The following is a 19,737-nucleotide window of genomic DNA, read 5'->3' as shown; positions in this document are numbered from 1 at the left end:
ATAGCTGAGACTCCGAAAGCAAAATTGGAATATTTGGTTGTAATGGCTTGCTTATAAAACAAAAAACAATCAACAATGTATACACGTCTCCATAACAACAGATGGCTACCATAATATTGTATGAGAAGATAATGTTTTGCAAAATACCAGCAAATATTAAAGTGTCCGGTTTCTTTTGTCCCTGAGTGTATTATAGGGATGCTCTGTGACATTCATTAATAAATTTAAATTTTAAGAAAGATGTTATTGTATTGACAAACGAATGTAATAACTTTTTATGAAAATAATACTTTATAATTAATCGTATAATTTAAAGACTATTTTTAAATACACGACTATGAATTATATTAGAAAAAATAATATAATAGCAACAATCTAGATTGAGAATGCATTATACAACTGAAATTCTTTACACAAAATTATTTTAGAAATAAATTGCCCAGTAAACATGAACTACAGCACAACACTTTCAATACAGTTCACAACACCTGTCTACACTTTCAGAGATTCAAAGAATTCTTTATAGAAGCTTGGAATGTGATTCGGTTTAATCAGATCTAGTAAATCTGCCTTTTTCCTCTCACTTATACCAATTTTTTCATTATAAACTTGTGGCAATTCTGGAATCTCGGTTTTGGTTTTACTTCTTGAAGAACATTTTTTTGGCTGTACTTCTTGAAATTCTTCGTCGAAATAGAATGTTTTGTAGAAAAATGACAATGGATGACTTTGATGCACTGTCAAAACCTTTACTTCGTTGATTTTCCTTGTGTTCCTGAAGTAATTTGCGTTCTTGTAATTTGTTCCTAGATTCTTGATATTGAAAAAGTCCTTATGGGATATTTCTTTAGTTTTGTAGGTCCGTCCTGTTTTCTTTGCAGCTTTAACAATAGAAACAGAATAATGTGGAGTGTAAATCGGATCACTTTTGGACACCCGTTTTACTTCACTCTCGATATTGAAAGAGCACTATCATCTTCGTCCTGTGTGTGTCCAGTTATCAACAATTTATGGATAATGGATTTCAGATTTGGGAATTTGGATACAGTGAACATGTACAGTTGGATCATGAACATCAGAACAGAAGTGTTCAGCAATGATAAGTATAGAAAATTATGTTTATGTCTTCAGCCGATATTTTTTATTTTTCTTCAAGAAGTTAAGTACACAGATACCTATTTCATTGACACCTCTTTCTGCTTCTCTCACATGCCAAATGAAACAGGTGACATCAGTTGTTTTCAAGTCAAAAATGTTAAATTAAAAACATTCTATTTAGAATCTGCATCAGCATCATTTACACTAGCCTGCTTACTTATACTTTCCAAATAGACAGACATAACATTAAGTAATTATTAAATTAAAATAGTTTTAATCATAAATACCGTCACAATATTAAATGTAAGCTTAGTGATGATAAAGGAAGTTAAATAAGTATTTGTTACTTATCTAAAATAATGACATAACGCAGAATAATTCTTTGCCGCTGAAAAAAAATTATTCAATGAAAAGACGCAACACAAATTGTGTCACTCTTCATGAAAAGATTTAAACGTTTCAGTTTGAATGCTTTGTAACAACTAAAATTAAGTCTTTGTTGTTATAATGATTTTGTTAGATTAAAACAATTTAATAAAGACACATCTGCCATCTGGGGGAAAAATAATGTAATCATGTATTTGTCGTTATTCATGATAAAAATATACTACTTTCGGAGTTCATTTTTGTAAGAATCCCAAAAATGAAAAATTTTGAGTTGTGCCTCTCTTATCGCAAATGAGCGATATTTCCTCATTGTTGATCGAATGTGCGCTGGAGGGGGAGGAACAGAAATACGAGTTCCAAGAAAACCGATCGAGTGAAAAGCAAAGAATCAATGAATGCATTGTTGACTGCACTTTGAAAGCTAGACTCCGATGTCAACTATTATTATTATATTCCATTAAGGATACTAAACGCATCTTTTTGTTATGGTCATGGATAAACATAATTTTCATAGATTTCTTTTGAACATCTTTTATGATTTTACACCTTTCTATGTTTCTTTTCTAGTGTCTGAAGAAATTATCATTCAGTTCATAAACCTGAGAATCAAGTTTCATGAACTGTTTACTGAAAAACAGTTTATAAACACAGAATTAGAATTTATAAAAATAACAGCCGATAACTAGTAATGAAACTGCATTAGGACACTGCCTTCTTGATTTAGTGCTATACCGTAACTTCATGGCTTTAAAAAAATAGTCTATGAAGAAGGCCATGATTCCGGCATGCATGTTCAAAGCTCTCTAGTGTGCAGTTTACAAGTCAGCTAGTTGCTAGTTATTAGCATGTAGTATAGACTTGAGCTTTGGCAGACCAAGGAAGAAATCTACATTCTTGAATACAGTCTTAACACTTATATATGATTCATAATTTTTTCATAATTATTCAATATTTGTTTTACCACATAGGCTATATAATATGATGTATGTATTTATTTACACTGCAAGTGGGCAAGCACTGGGTGGCAGTGGTATACACAATAAAATGATAAACAATACAATTTCATACACAATACAATTTAACACAATAATAATAAAACATAAATAAAATACCAAATGTTACAATACAACCTACATAATTATGTATAGGCCCTACACAAGTTTCAATAGTCTTTCACTTTACTCACTGTAGTGGCACTATGACGCATTTCACTGACACTATAGAACACATTTCATTGACGCTATAAATTATCACTGATCGGAACTGTTCACTGCACTGTAAAACCATAACTTCACTGACTCACCTCGCTTCACTGATACAACAGTTCAAATAAGTCAAATAATTACACCCTTATGCATACTTATAAACAGAACTACATTTAACCAAGTGTCCGTCTTCTGTGATATTACCAATTTACAATTCAAACCAAGGAAGGAACTCGTCAGACTAAATAAATACATGTCACCTTAAATGTTAAATGTCACCTTAATTTTAATTTGCACTTTAAACACAACTAGTGAACTAGTTATTTAGATTAAATACGTAAGAAACTTCACTGTGCTAACATTTAATTTATGGCCATTGGCAGATCATGGCTCATTTTCTTGGGGGTTCAAATAATTCGGAAAAATAAATATTTTTCTGCATTATTATACTTACCGTAAATATAATGCACAATTATTGCAGTTTTGGAATGCGGCCACACTCCAGCGGTCCAGTTGAAACTTTGACTCCTAGTATGTTGGAACAACTTCCCTGTGTATAACACCCCCCCCCCCCCTGCCCTGGCATTTATAAAAAAAAAATTCTTTTGCAGGTATACTGGTTGTAATAATTCCTGTTTTCTCTTAATTTAATTCATGTCAAATACGCTGTTATAGTTACTTGTAAAGAGTGCGTCAGAAAGAACGGATGGATTTCAAACTATCGATACGCAACGAGGAGAGAGATATAGTGAGGGGGACCACGACTGTTGGGTCAGCCGTAGAATGCAGTTTCAGTTGAGAACATGGTGTTGGTCTGGTGTACAACGTGCTTTCATCGTAGAGACATTTTTGAAAAATGAAGAGTCTGTGATCGCCACTCAGGACTCATTTCGACATCGGATGTCACGCTAGGATTCCAACTCGGAATACAATTTTGCGCTGGGAGGCTTAATTTCGTATCACAGGTTCAACATTAAAGAAGAAATCACCTGGACGAAATTCTATTGCACTGAGATTGTCCGAGGCTACGGTAAGATCTCGCGCCCTGCGACTTCTTTCTTTGGGACCATTTGAAGGCATAAGTTTGTAAACACCGATCACATACACTGGACGAACTGAAGACAGCGATTCGTGAAGAAATCGTGGCAATTGAACCAGCTATGACTGTGAAAGTGATGACGAACATCAGAAAACGCCTCGATGCCTGTATTGAAAGCCAAGGACATCATATGGATAATGTTGTTTTCCATAAATAAACTTCATGTATTGGTGAATATGTTGATAACAATAAATTTTTGATTTGATGAATCTTTACAATTTTCTTGCCATGTGAAATCCATCCGTTCTTTCTGACGCACCCTGTATATGTGTGTAAAATAGTCCTTTGTTCTATGGCTTCTGTTTTGTAATTATTTTTGTTGCCTGATATTAAGGGAATAAATGGTAAGTTAATTTCAAATCCAATTCATGCCTCACTGCAGTTTATGATTTGGTGGAGATGGATTATATTTATATTTATTATTGGATTATTAGTTGAAATTTTAGTATGAAATTGGATTTAATTGTAACTTTCGAAGGTTGTATAGATGATTTTAGTTCTAAAATATGTACACATTGCCCGTGTAATGTGACTGATCTTTGTTACCACGTTTCAGCAGAGATGGACTATGATCACAGTCTACTATATACAGCACGAAGCTCAATATGTAGTAAATATGCACCCACAGATAGTTGCTAACCATTAGGATCGCTACTATCGCCTCATTACAGACAATGCGAAATAGTACCTGCTCAGTCTATTGTTCCTAGTATCCTCATAAACTCAACCTTCGTGACTGTATATCCTAGACTGTGCTATGACTGTGTAATTGGCTCAGTCCATATGCCTTCTTATTCTAATCATAGTGTAGGTGCATATAGTAGATGATGTCAATTTTTTTTTCTCTCGCTGTTATTTATACTCGCTTTAACATCTCTGGTCATGAATAATTTCGAGGGAAAAATTGTTCCGGGGCCGGGTGTCGAACCCGGGACCTTAGGTTTAACGTACCAGTTGGTAGAGCGTTGGTACGTTAAACCAAAGGTTCCGGGTTCGATACCCGGCCCCGGAACAATTTTTCCCTCGAAATTATTCAAATCAACTTTACAGGGTGTTATACCTGAAATCTAGATTTGCATAATACACGTCACTGTTCGTTAACAGAAAACCACAATGTTAGCCACACGGAGTTAGTGTGCACCCGAAGTTGGTTGCTTGACGGTTGTCAGCCCAGTTTGAGGTATGTGGATATAGAGGGAAGAATTGGATCGGTGTCGGGTAGAGTTCCCGGGTAGCTCAGTTGGTAGAGCGTTGGTACATTAAACCAAAGGTCCCGGGTTCGATACCCGGCCCCGGAACAATTTTTCCCTCGAAATTATTCAAATCAACTTTACAGGGAGTTATACCTGAAATCTTGATTTGCATCTCTGGTCATATCGCAAGTTAATCTTCTGTGTGAAATCCGAAGGCCTGTGTAATATTGTTGAGACTGGTTCTATTGTTCTGAACTAGATGGCGTCTGTAGATGTATTACTGATTTGTTATGAATATGATTTTGGTGATTAATGAGGCCAGGGATGTTGTGGCTCGAATTTCCTGGCATTTGCCTTATGGTTGAGGGAAAACCCTGAAAAAACCTCAACCAGGAAATTCAACCCGACCAGGAATTGAACCCGGGCCCTCTGCATAAGAGACCAGTATGCTGACCTCTACACCTCCTTGTCAATATTGTCATAAAGATACAAAGGAGAAGTAATGCGAGAATTTGATCTTTATTTTAGAAAATACTCATAAATCATAAAATACATTCAAAGACAACTCAACTTTCTACTTATATCACATACCAAAGAAAATACTTCGAATGCTTAATAAAATATCAAATATCAAATCTTTTGCATTCACCAGTTCAATCTCCTCTCATCTCCAGCTTGAAAATGAGCTTCCACTGAAAAGAGAACACAGAAATCGAAGAGGTTAGAATTGACGCCATTTATTGTAGGATCTTAAGTTCAATGGAAATATTTTCTGGAAGAGAGGCGAGGACAAGGATATAAAAGTTATTGAATAGAGAATAGGATTCTTTCAATTCAAAATTATCTCAAAACAGCATGAAATATACCTAATGACCAAAATATTCCGTACCAGTATTTACTAGTGTAACAGTTGCCATCGCATAATGCATGCATCCTAATTTTTTACAGTAATATGTAGGGGAAAAAAAATTCCTCCATAATGCACGCATTACATTTTCAATTGCTATCTGTAATAATATATAATCATAATGTTGGATCCACTTCTCATGTCAAAATTTTTAAAACAGAGTTAATTTATTACGATGGGTTCTTTTTTATAGTCTAAAAACTTTCAACGTGCTAAGAGCACTATTAATGAACACACAAGGATGCGAAAATGAATAAGGCAAGAACAGTGGTAGTGTTACCTTCACAAAGTATACTTAGTTTTTGCTCTTCTTTTTTTGTATTCAGTTTTAAGTTATATACGAGGCCTGTCTAAAAAGTATCCGACCTTAAATTTTCCCGCGCAAAGTAGTGATTCTAAGGCGGCGCCACTGTGCACGGTGGAAGGAGGAACTGTAATGCGCATGCTTGAATTTTTTCACCGCATTCGCTTGTGCCAGTCACTGGCTGGTGGTCGCCAAGTAAGGTGCTGTTCTAAGTGTTTGTCGGATTTAGTTTTCTCGCAAGATGACTGAACGAATTGAGCAAAGATACTGCATCAAATTTTGTCAAAAGCTTGGTGATTCTCAAAGTCAAACAATTCGTAAGATTCAGCAGGTGTTTGGGGAAGATGCGATGGGTGTAACACAAATTAAGGAGTGGTTCAACCAATTCAAAGATGGCCGCACATCAGCGGAGAGTGAGCAGCGTTGTGGCAGGCCCAAACTGCTCGGAGTGCAGCTGTTGTTGAGAGGGTGCGAAATTTGGTGATGGCAGATCGTCGTTTGACCGTGCGGGAGATTGCCGAAGAGGTTGGAGTGAGTAAAGATTCTGCACATGCAATTTTGCGTGATGATTTGAACATGAACCGAGTGGCTGCGAAATTCGTGCCCAAGTTGTTGTCCCCGGAACAAAAAAGACCTCCGTCATGACGTTGCACAGGACCTTCTGGACACCGCCAACACTGATCCTGGGTTTCTGAACACCGTGATAACTGGAGATGAGTCATGGGTGTATGGGTACGACCCAGAAACAAACAGACAGTCGTCGCAATGGAAGCATCCCGAGTCTCCAAGGCCGAAGAAAGCGCGGCAGGTGTGAAGCAGAATCAAGGTGATGCTCACTGTTTTCTTTGATGTCCGTGGAATTGTGCATCACGAATACGCACCGGAAGGACAAACGGTGACAAAGGAGTACTATCACGATGTTCTCCGGCGACTCCGTGATGCAGTTCGGCGCAAAAGACCAGACATGTGGACGGCGAACAACTGGCACTTGCATCACGACAACGCCCCCGCACATTCATCCCAATTGATCCACACTTTCTTGGCCAAACATGGAATTACAACCATTCGCCAACCTCCCTACTCTCCAGACCTGGCTCCTTGCGACTTCTGGTTGTTTCCAAAATTGAAGACACCACTGAAAGGATCCCGTTTTGAGAGTAGAGAAGAGATAATGCGGAACGCGACGATGGAGCTGAACACCATTCCAAAAGAAGACTTCCAGAGATGTTTCTGGCAGTGGAAGGATCGGTGGGCTAGTGTGTGCAAGCACAAGGGGCCTACTTTGAAGGGGATTAGGGTCCCAACCCCGTCAGGTATTTGAATTATTTTTTCTGGCTAAAGGTCGGATACTTTTTAGACAGGCCTCGTATACTATACTACTACATTTTTTAATTCATTTCGCATGTTACACATTTTGCATTATTATTGCTCGTGAAAATTTGATATATCGATTTTCTCAAAGTCGTACATTCGATCATCTTCAATATTACTTGAATGTCCGATATCAAAACCAGCTGTAATTATCACGTGGAATGTCAAGTAGTTATTATTTTTTTTCCTAAAATTTTTTCCTCGCATATAATATGGACCCTGGATTTTTAATACAAAAATTATGGAAAAAAAAAAGTGCGTCTATTACACGAGTAAATGTAGTACTTTAATGAAACATCGAAACTATTGATATTCGATGAAAACTCCCTTCAGCTTTTGCTGAATAAGAGATTTTGAGGTCAATTAGCAGCGGATAGGTGATATTATGTAAAATATTCTTCTTGCCTCGTCACCTCCTTCCAAAATTAACACGTAAAAGGACTTGTATCATCATTACATATTCACCAGTCTCAGCTGCGTTTTTGAGTCTACAAATCTCACAATATCTATAATAAGTAATTAGTGAATGATTGATTTTTAATAAATTATAAAAGTCCTTGGAAGAGAAGTAAATCCGTGAGTCCCATCTTGTAGATTCACAGCATGCAAAAGAACACTATCCTGATGGCGAGCCTGCGGTGTAGTCAGGCTGGAAAGCTGATGGGCTCTTGCAATAGTAATAATGTAACTCATGTATTGATACAGATCTTCTCACGAAACAGGGCTTCCAGTACATATGGAGCCACAAAAGTAAACAAAATTAGGACTGTTATTTTATAAACAAACACAAGTGTCACAGTGCGTCACTGTATTCATTTGGTAAATGCCTCACCCAAATGTGGTGCTCTGCTGCTGTGACTGGGCACCAAACACTGGCTGGGTCTGCGAGCCAAAACCTTGACTCTGAGTCTGTGCCAGGTTGCCAAATGTCATCGTGTTCTGAGAGGCCAGGCTTTCGAATGTAGATGACTGCTGTCCTGTAGTAGATCCAAAGCCAACTGCAATATTCGACAAAACGACCATTGTAATATGGCTCCGATTACTATCACATTTACAGAAATCAGGCCCTTACCAGTCAACAAATTAACAACAGATTTCTCTTTTAATAAAATTATAAGAATTTTTTTTAGTAGGTTATTTTACAACGCTTTTATCAACAGCTCAGGTTATTTAGCGTCTGAATGAGATGAAGGTGATAATGCCGGTGAAATGAATCCGGAGTCCAGCACCGAAAGTTACCCAGCATTTGCTCATATTGGGTTGAGGGAAAACCCCGGAAAAAACCTCAACCAGGTAACTTGCCTCGACCGGGAATCGAACCCGGGCCACCTGGTTTCGCGGCCAGACACGCTAGCCGTTACTCCACAGGTGTAATTATAAGAAATCTGACACAATTATGTTCAAAGCTACCACCAGGGATCTGTTTCATGAATCTACAAGTTTACAAGTTACAAACTGTTGTTACAATTGTTAAGTTGGTGCATTTCACACACTGCAAGGTCAAGTAGGAGCAAATTAAGGTGAAACGAGTGTTGAGCGACTTCCGCCGATTTTGGAATAGACACCGACGTACTTGAACTGCCAACATAGAAAACAAAAAATCACACTGAATCGCTTTCATCTTCATCTTGACGGGATAATAAAAGCCTAAACTAACCTAACTTAACCTAAGTGCATCGGTGTCTATTCCAAAATCGGCGGAAGTCGCTCAAAGCTCATTTAACCCAAATTTAAATTTAAAAAAATAATAATAATAGTGCTATTAGTAATAATAATAATAATAATAATAATAATTTATTTATTTAGAATATTAACGTGCAAAAACAACAGCACAAGGTCAATTAGAGTTTAGCACGATACAAAACAGAACAAAACAACAAATGATGATGAGAATGAATGATAGAAAATGGCAATGAGATGAAATACAAACAATATAATAGTCTACATCAATCATTGATCAAATAATAATTATAAAATTATAAAATTAGTACAATGAGATAATTGAAATAATGGAATAGTCTACATTAATCAATTGACCAAATGCAAGAAATAAAATGGACAAATAATTATAAAATTAGATCAGTGAGTTAAAAACTCAAAGATATACTACACATTAAATGGATCCAAGTTGAATCCATGCAAATTAGCATATTTAATGCATCTGCAGACCGGAGAGAGAGATTTAGGATTCTTATTATAAAACAATTTATGAAATCTTAAACCATTAGCAGGAATACGAAGACTGATATTGCTTATGAAAGATTCACAATCAATATCACCCTTAATGACTTTACAAAAAAATAAATAATCAAGATCCTGACGTCTGGTGAACAAACTACCGCAATTGAAATAATTGCATTTAATCTCATAGTTATAATCGGAATTTGGTAAAAATCTATAAGAACACAAGGAATAATAATAATAATAATAATAATAATAATAATAATAATAATAATAAATAGTCCACCAAGTAAGCTCTGTGGCAGCTTCCAGAATAGCCAGCCCAGGTTCGATTCCCAGCAGGGTTAGAAATTTTCACTACCTCGGGACTAGAAGAAATGGTGGTGTCCAATTTCTAATGACTAGATTCTGCACCAATATGGCTGGGTTAAATTCCAAATCTCTCTGCAGTGGATATGAAGAGAAGGAATATGAGACTTGATAGTGGTGCATCCTTTGGATGGGCAGCCCCCTTGGTTATATTCGACAGGAGTAGGCTATGTGCTGGCACTGGGTTTCTCCTTCTCTCTTCATCATCATCATCACTCATTCCATACACTACACTTACACATACACTCACCCTAGTACACGACATAACTCTCCGCAGATACATATCATGTACAGCGTGGCCTGCCAAAGTGGTGTGCAACTAGAAAATGGTCATACAGACGTGGACAAATTATTAACAAAATTGACGATTTTTTATGATAATCCTATTTACAAAATTTGACTTTTCAATTTAGAGTACAGTTCAAAATTTTGTATATTTCCTTCATTACAGAAGACAGAAATATGCAAAAATGTCAACTGTAGTTTAAATTGAAGAGTCATGTTCTGTAAAAATATATAATAAAAATCTTCAATTTTGCTAATAATTTGTAAATTAGCAAAAATGTCAACTGCATTGAAGAGTCAAATTTTGTAAAAATATAAAACAAAAATCTTCAGTTTTGCTAATAATTTGGAAATATCCAAAATGTCAACTGTGGTCCAAATTGAAGAATCGAATTTTCTAAAAATATACAATAAAAACCTTCAGTTTTGCTAATAATTTGTAAATATGCAAAAATATCAAATGTAGTCCAAATTGAGGAGTTAAATTTTGAAAAATATACAATACAAATCTTCAATTTTTCTAATAATTTGGAAATACACAAAAATGTCAACTGTAGTCTAAATTAAAGAATCATATTTTGTAAAAATATATAATAAAAATCTTCAATTTTGCTAATAATTTGTAAATTAGCAAAAATGTCAACTGCATTGAAGAGTCAAATTTTGTAAAAATATAAAACAAAAATCTTCAGTTTTGCTAATAATTTGGAAATATCCAAAATGTCAACTGTGGTCCAAATTGAAGAATCGAATTTTCTAAAAATATACAATAAAAACCTTCAGTTTTGCTAATAATTTGTAAATATGCAAAAATATCAAATGTAGTCCAAATTGAGGAGTTAAATTTTGAAAAATATACAATACAAATCTTCAATTTTTCTAATAATTTGGAAATACACAAAAATGTCAACTGTAGTCTAAATTAAAGAATCATATTTTGTAAAAATATATAATAAAAATCTTCAATTTTGCTAATAATTTGTCCACGTCTGTAGTCCTGCCATCTACCCACAATATGCGGAACCCGAATCACGTAAAGTGAAGTGGGTAGGCGGAGGTTTCTCTGTCCCTTTCACTTCCCTTCTTATGCCCATTGCTGGATTAGATCAATGGAAAAAAATCCATTACAGCATCAGGAATCGAACCCGCGACTTTCCAGTGTACACAACTGTGTACCCCATTATTTATTATTATTATTATTATTATTATTATTATTATTATTATTATTATTATTATTATTATTAGGTTCCATTTCCAATATCCTACATAAAATCAACAATAACAAAGAAATCTTATTCGGAGCATTTAGTAATTCTTGACAGAAATGTCAGATAGATAGATAATAGAAAAACGTGTATAATGTAGTTAGTACTATTTATCTGCGTCACAAGACTAGCATCAAACGAAATATTCTCTATTTCAATAAAAATAATAATAATTACAATTGTGATTATATTCACATTATTAATACAGAAATAGTAATTAACAACAAAGAAATTATAATCCACGAAAATATCTATAATAACCAAAACGAAATTATAAATTAATTAACAAAATTATATAACCAATACGAATCTTCAGTTTTTATGTTTTAGATCTCAATCATTATTTCAGTTTCTTCTAGTTCGGTATGATAAGAGTACGACATGTTTTATATTCCTAAAGTACAGTACCATCACCATCACCATAGCTGCAAATGAATGGCTACATAATAATGTTTGCTACCTGAAGACGTAGGAGATGAAGAACCAAATACTTTTCCTGGGCTGCCAAATGTTGGTGAACCACCAAAAGTCGGAGCACCACCAAACGTAGGAGGAGAACCAAATCCCGTTGTACCTCTATCAAAAACAGGTGAGCCTCCGAAAGCACCTGTGGACACAAGATGAATCATCCAATTAACATATTATGGAGTGGTGACGTCATCTGTACACCTATTCCATTACACTAAGTATGAGTAACATTCAGAACTACCATCAAGAATTAAGAAGTTTTCATTCTTGATATACAATTTTTAGGTTAGGTAGGGATGAATTTACGAAAAGGCAGGAAAAGTACACCATATAGCCTACAACAATTGGATAATGGAGCGATGAAAGTATGCAATGACGCTATGAAAGAAGTGGAAATGGGAGGAGAAATAACTAAAAGTTACACATTGCACTTCTTGCAAGAGAATTTGTGGCTGTGAAGAATCTCAGGAGGAGTCTGACATTAAATAGAGAAGAATGACGAAGAGTTTTGAAGAAGATTAGAGCCCACATAAGGGTTGTTATGGAAATGATGATGAGGGAGAATTAATGTGAGCTCCAAACCTGTTGCCACTTGTCTCACTGTTTTTCACCATTTTGTTGAAGGAATTTAGAAGAATTTTGGAGGGGAAAAGCCGAAATGAACATAACCTAATAGCTACCATATGAGGGAGAGGAATGTGTGGAAATTCTGGAGACACGATGTTCATCTTACATGTCTGTTTCCATGGTACCAGAAGTGATGTCAGAGTGAACTTTTCATGTTAAAACGTTTCTTTCATATAGTGAATAATAATCCATGACTAACAAAAAGAAAGAAAAAAGACAAATTCCTAAAAAAAAAAAAAAATTAAATTAAAAAATATCGAGCTGTTTTCCCAAAAGTATCTACTAGCACTCTGGTGGATATGCTCAAGTATCGAGGATCCATATATACAATATATAGATAGACAAAACTCCAACATTTTTAGGTGACAGACCTTTCCTTTACAGGAGTCACCACATTTTACCCACACATGCAATGAGAAAAACATTTGACTTAAAGATACATTTGCTAAATGTTTTAAACAATATTATAATTAATTAATGAAACACATTAGACATTCGAACTTCTTCTTATGACCGTTTTTGTTAACATTATGTATTAGTCGTAGTGATATGAAAGAAATCTAAATCTTAAAAAGTTCTGAACTTGATAAAAAATCTCATGCACCACATAAAAACTTTCAGGCACGCATGTGTATGTGTGTTCTTTTTTAACATAGAACAGAAAAATGTCACTCCAGATATTTGGAAATATACACCTATACAAAAATGAATTTGAAATGTTGAAAACAACTAGGTAAAGTATTATAGCTTAAAACGGTTTTATAAATTTTTATCAAAGTATTTTATAAATTATAATTGCATATAGAGTGTTAGTTGGGAGGTTAGAGGGAAAAAGACCTTAGGGAAGACCGAGACGTAGATGGGAGGATAACATTAAATAGATTTGAGGGAGGTGGGATATGTTCAGGATAGGGACACATGGCGGGCTTATGTGAGGGTGGCAATGAACCTCTGGGTTCCTTAAAAGCCAGTAAGTAAGTAAGTAAATATTTTATATATAATACTATTAATGACTAAACTATGTTCTAAGAATCTAAAGAAGACTTAATGTAAAAATACTATGATAGTCTCTACAAAAACCTAATAATTTGGGTCTTACATCTGTCAAACACTGAAATTTATAAATTTCTGTGATAAAAAGGAAATTGAAGATGTCAACACATTTCAACAACAAAAATTTCACAATATCTTAGTAATGTTTTGTGTAATGAAAGATAAAATATAAAGAAATTATAGTGTTACATCTCTCTTCTTTCAGTTTAGTTCTCATTATTAAAGTATGACTTTACTATACATCATACCTGGTTTGCTCTGGAAGGCAGTTGGTGAGCCGAAACCACTCTGACTTATGCTTTGGCCCATACCAGAGCTGAATGCTCCACCTGTACTGGTCCCACTGCTTGGAGAGGTGTTGCCACCAAAAATGCTGCCACCTGCTGCAAAGACACAAACACCTTCATTATACCACAGATATACTTCAGCACTTGATTAAACATACTAACATACATACATCACACAGGGATGGGGGTTGCTAGGCATCCTGTATATCATCGTCGTTCCTGCAATAACCCCTTACTTACTTACTGGCTTTTACGGAACCCGGAGGTTCACTGCCGCCCTCACATAAGCCCACCATCGGTCCCTATCCTGAGCAAGATTAATCCAGTCTCTATCATCATATCCCACCTCCCTCAAATCCATTTTAATATTATATTCCCATCTACGTCTCGGCCTCCCTAAAGGTCTTTTTCCCTCCGGCCTCCCAACTAACACTCTATATGAATTTCTGGATTCACCCATATGTGCTACATGCCCTGCCCATCTCAAACGTCTGGATTTAATGTTCCTAATTATGTCAGGTGAAGAATACAATATATGCAGTTCTGTGTTCTGTAACTTTCTCCATTCTCCTGTAACTTCATCCCTCTTAGCCCCAAATATTTTCCTAAGCACCTTATTCTCAAATACCCTTAACCTATGTTCCTCTCTCAAAGTGAGAGTCACAAAGTGAGTTTCACAACCATATAAAACAACCGGTAATATAACTGTTTTAAAAATTCTGACTTTAAGAATTTTTGACAACTGACTGGATGATAAAAGCTTCTCAACCGAATAATAACAGTCATTTCCCATATCTATTCTGTGTTTAATTTCCTCCCGAGTATCATTTATATTTGTTACTGTTGCTCCCAGGTATTTGAATTTTTCCACCTCTTCAAAGGATAAATCTCCAATTTTTATATATCCATTTCGTACAATATTCTGGTCACGAGACATATTCATATACTTTGTCTTTTCGGGATTTACTTCCAAACCTATTTCTTTACTTGCTTCAAGTAAAATTTCCATATTTTCCCTAATCGTTTGTGGATTTTTCTCCTAACATATTCACGTCATCAGCGTATACAAGCAGCTGATGTAACCCGTTCAATTCCAAACCCTCTCTGTTATCCTGGATAACAATAACTCCTATGTGCAAAATATAAAATTTTTCAATATGAAGAAAAAACACATTTATTCATTCTATGGCAGTGGTACACAGGAGATTGTGAATACTTACATTTTCGAAAGAAAGAAATATAATTACATATAGGAGATTTTATTATTTGACACCTACTTGAAGGCTGGAAGAGATTGCCAGATGGTGCCGAGCCCGTGCCACCACCAAATATAGATGTGCCACTAGTTCCTCCTCCAAAGATCGAACCTCCACTTGTTCCAAATCCAGTACTACATGAAAAGAAAGTAGAGAAAACTTAGAATCACAGAGATCTCCATTTATGTGCACAATTCAAATGGAGAGCAACGAACAGGGAAGAGATAATGATGATAATGGCAAGGCAATTTAGTAATAATGGTGATAATTGCAATGTTCGTGTCATATTGGTGACAATGATGCTGGTGAATGACAACAGTTACCAGTAATGTAACGAAAATCCTATAAGGTAACAGTGAAAATTATTTACTTCTAATTTCCTTAATTCAAAATAAAATAATTTGGAACTACCTGTACCTATTACTTTTTAGTTTAAAATCGAAATCTTTATGTGTTTGTTTGTGTAATTCGAAACATAGGTACAGTACTTATTTTATATTTTGAAGACAAACGCAGGTTTCAAACTCAAAAGATCATGCAAATCAAGATTTCAGGTATAACTCCCTGTAAAGTTGATTTGAATAATTTCGAGGGAAAAATTGTTCCGGAGCCGGGTATCGAACCCGGGACCTTTGGTTTAACGTACCAACGCTCTACCACTGAGCTACTCGGGAACTCTAACCGACACCGATTTCCCTCGAAATTATTCAAATCATCTTTACAGGGAGTTATACCTGAAATCTTGATTTGCATAATACACGTCACTGTTCGTTAACAGAAAACCACAATTTAAGTCACACGGAGTTAGTGTGCACTCGAAGTTGGTTGCTTGACGGTTGTCAGCCCACTTTGAGGTCTGTGGATATAGAGGGAAAAATTGGATCGGTGTCGGTTAGAGTTCCCGAGTAGCTCAGTGGTAGAGCGTTGGTATGTTAAACCAAAGGTCCTGGGTTCGATACCCGGCTCCGGAACAATTTTTCCCTCGAAATTATTCAAAAGATCATTCTTTATTTCGAAACAATATCAACATATTCATGATTCGTAACAATGAAATTTCTTCAATTACATCAGAGTCTGTTGATGTGAGTCATTTTGAGTTTCGAATTTCAGTTTGGTTCCACATTCGGTGCGGTGTCTTATACAGAACTCTTAATAGTTCCATGTGCGGATACAGAAATAAAATTTGGAGCTCCCATATTGTATAAGTTTTGATTACAACACACTGCGCATGTGCAGTAAACAAGGGTTCCTGTATGTATGCTACTTGTGGACAGTCATGGGAAATTGTTGCTTACATACAGGTGGACTCCCATCAAGATTCACTTTAAATTTTAATTCTGTACCTGTACATTTTTTGTACTCTTATAGTCTTACAATCTTTTTGAAAAATCTTGCCCTTGTAATTGCTGCGAAGTGATGTACAAAATATAGAAAGAAGCAAAAAAAAAAAAGGCAACTCTAACAGCAATAATTCAAAATTCTAGATACAATTCCTTCATCTACATTGTTTAGCTGAAAGACCATGACGTCACAAAAACAAGCTATGGGTATGCAAAGAGTGGAGGCGACAAAAAGAAAGTGAACAAGATGCCAAGTACATCTCCAACTCCTCTTTTTTTTTTTAACTCATTTTAATATCAGTAAAATAAATTGTGACATTATTAATGTGACATGACAAATTTTTATGGTCAATTTCTATTATTTTGTAACTGAATTTTTTAAAGCTTTGACTTGGTGTTTTCTTGTAAGTTTCTTCGTTCCAAATTACGTAATTTGTAGCCGGAACTTCTCAACCATTTCGAATTAAGATTTTTACAGTAGTCATTTACAAGTAAGCAACGATATAATGATTTTATTCACATTAGTATATCACAGTACCTGCCACTCTGTCCAAAGAGGGATCCTCCAGATTGTCCAAATGTTGGCTTGCTACCAAAGCCTCCAGTAGTACCTCCACCAAGGAATGATGAACCTGCTGCAGGTGCCTGACCAAAGAGAGACGGTGTTGTTGACGATGCCTGTCCAAATATGGACTGCGTAGTAGTGGTAGATCCCTGGCCAAACACAGAGGGAGTGGTGGTAGTAGTGGGAACTGCTTGTCCAAAGATGTTGGTCTTTGCAGCAGTGGTTGCTGCAGGTTGTCCAAACACACTTCCTCCACTCTGACCAAATGAAGTCGGACTGCATATAGGTTGACCGAAAAATGAATTGCCGGTGGTAGTGACGGGAGCTGCAGAACTGTCTGGCTGACCAAACAGAGGTGTTTTCTGACTGAACAGAGAAGGCGACGTGGTGAGAAGAGAAAAACTGAAGGTTGTGCTGGTGGATGATGTGGTGAGGGTGGTCGTTGTAGACGTGGGTGGTGTTGCCACAGAACCAAAGAGGGGCTTTGTCTGACTGAAGCCGAAGGCAGTGGTGGCCCCAAATGCTGCTGTCGTGGTGGTCACAGGCTGGCTTTCCGATACCTCAGCCTTGTCTGCAGACGCACTCAGTTGTGGAAATAGAGAAGATGTGGGAGTATTAGATGCAGCAGGAGGGGTTTCTTTAGCAGGAGATTCTGATTTCTTTCCCTCAGTTTCTGTCACATCAGTAGTGGTCTGTTCAGCCTTGTTATCCTCAGTATTTGTGGATGGTTTTCCAAAAGAGAAGCCGGTATCCGTTCCCCCAAATATGCTACCAACAGGTTTGGAAGATGACACTCCCGAGCTCATGGACAGGTTGCCGAACAATGATGTGCTCTGGGAGAATAAATTCTCAGCAGGAGTGGAAGTGGTGGTAGCAACAATCGGGTCTTTGGACACAGGCTCCTTCTCCTGAGGGGATTCGCTGGCTGACTTCGTAACTGCGGCCTGAGCAGCATCTGTGCTCTGTTTGCTGAACACCGGAGCTGAGGCAGCAGAGGTGGTCGGTGTCGTTCCAAATATGCTTCCTGACCCTGTGGCAAGGCTGCCAAACATAGGTGTTGCCTGTGCGAAGATACTGGCTGCACTGCTCGTGACTGGGGCCGGCTGTTTTGGGGCGTCAACCCCACCGAATATGTTAGTCTGTGGAGGTGAGGCTCCCTGTGCATTCTGCGTGCCGAATGTTGTCAGGAATGGCGTCTTGAGGTTCACAGATGGAGACTGGGGGACTTCTGCAGCTGTGCTGGATGTGGCTACTGAACTGAAAGGAGAGGCACTTACCGAAAATTTGAACGTCTCTGCTGGCTTTTTCGGTTCCTCCACCTTTCCTAACACAGATCCCCCTTGCTGTGACTGACTGAGAGAAACAGAGCTGAATGAAAAAGTCGCACTGCTGGCAACTGTACTGGGGACAGGTTTGGTGTCCGATACTGCAGTCTTCATACTGGACTTTAGAGGACTGCTCTCGTTGCCAATCCCAGCCACGATACTGTCTAAAGACATCAGAGGACTCTTCTGTATTGGAGTGCTAGCAGCAACACTGGACTTGTTGGAAGTGAAGCTAAATGTGAACGAGTTACTGACGGTAGACGTGACTGTCTCTTTCACCGAATGTTCTGGTGTTCCAGGCGGAGTTATTTCTTCATAATAATCTTCCAATCTTTTACTTGCATCACAGAGTTTAGTCACAGATGGCGTTTTACTCAGTCCCATTCCAAAAGAGAAACTCCCTGCTGTAGAAGACTTACCACTCTGCAACGCACTAGTAAATGAGAATTCCGCTGCACTAGCCTTACTAGGAATATCATTGGAGCTACTAACCTTTGTCGATGTGCTATCAGCAATGTTAGGTTTGACCTTACCGGAATCGACTGGAGGTGCAAATATCCCACTGGATGCTGCCACAGTTGTGCTGGAAGCAGTTTCTTTGCTCAATAGGACTGGCTTTGTACCTAAAACTGAGAAACCTCTACCAGCATAGTTTTTGCTTGTAGAATCCAGTTCTGTAGGTTTAGACGAATTGAATAAAAACAAGGAACCCTGGGGTGGAGAAGGGTCCTGTTTATTAGAACCAGAAGTTGCAGTAGCAGTAGGAGCAGATGCAGAAATGGTCCTAGGGTCGGTAAGGGCAATGCCAGCGGAGAGTTTCGAAGCATTCTTGCTCACAACACTTTCCGAAACTCTGGACAAGATAGGCTTGCCAGTGGAGATGCCACCTGAAGTGGAACGCAAGGGTTTTGTGGGGCACACACGCATAACTGTGGACTGGGACAGCATCTCCCGCAGCAAAGACTCCTTCTTGCGGCCCAAACGTCTGCATCGTGTGCTGGACATGACTGGAACATCGGCTGTTCCAAGTTTCATCTTGACCAAGTTCTCTGCCAGCCGCGACAACTCTGTTTCCCTGCGAGGGGGAACGCATAATATTTTAATTATTAACAGCTTAGACTTCCGCTTCCTCATTTTGACGAGAAATAATCA

General features: G+C 37.1%; 1 protein-coding gene and 1 non-coding gene across 2 annotated transcripts in view; one reads left to right on the top strand and one right to left on the bottom strand.

Moving 5' to 3' along the window:
• The first annotated feature begins 5,014 nt into the window (after positions 1–5,014).
• Positions 5,015–5,087, top strand: TRNAN-AUU (transfer RNA asparagine (anticodon AUU)). The gene has a single exon. It is a non-coding gene; the product is annotated as a tRNA-Asn (tRNA).
• A 395-nt stretch (positions 5,088–5,482) lies between these two features.
• The window catches only part of Nup214 (nuclear pore complex protein Nup214), a 61,400-nt gene continuing 47,145 nt past the window's right edge, over positions 5,483–19,737 (bottom strand). Inside the window, exons 14-19 of the mRNA XM_069842520.1 lie at positions 17,234–19,660; positions 15,377–15,489; positions 14,061–14,195; positions 12,125–12,271; positions 8,397–8,562; positions 5,483–5,674 (exon numbers count right to left, since the gene is read on the bottom strand). Of these exons, the coding sequence (XP_069698621.1) occupies positions 5,647–5,674; positions 8,397–8,562; positions 12,125–12,271; positions 14,061–14,195; positions 15,377–15,489; positions 17,234–19,660 (3,016 nt within the window). The 3' untranslated portion in view covers positions 5,483–5,646. The remainder of the gene's footprint in view (positions 5,675–8,396; positions 8,563–12,124; positions 12,272–14,060; positions 14,196–15,376; positions 15,490–17,233; positions 19,661–19,737) is intronic.

This window comes from Periplaneta americana, chromosome 12, assembly GCF_040183065.1.
Source record: "Periplaneta americana isolate PAMFEO1 chromosome 12, P.americana_PAMFEO1_priV1, whole genome shotgun sequence".
Classification (NCBI taxonomy): domain Eukaryota; kingdom Metazoa; phylum Arthropoda; class Insecta; order Blattodea; family Blattidae; genus Periplaneta; species Periplaneta americana.
The sequence above is the reverse complement of the archived record's forward strand: the minus strand, read 5'-3'. Positions and strand labels throughout refer to the sequence as shown.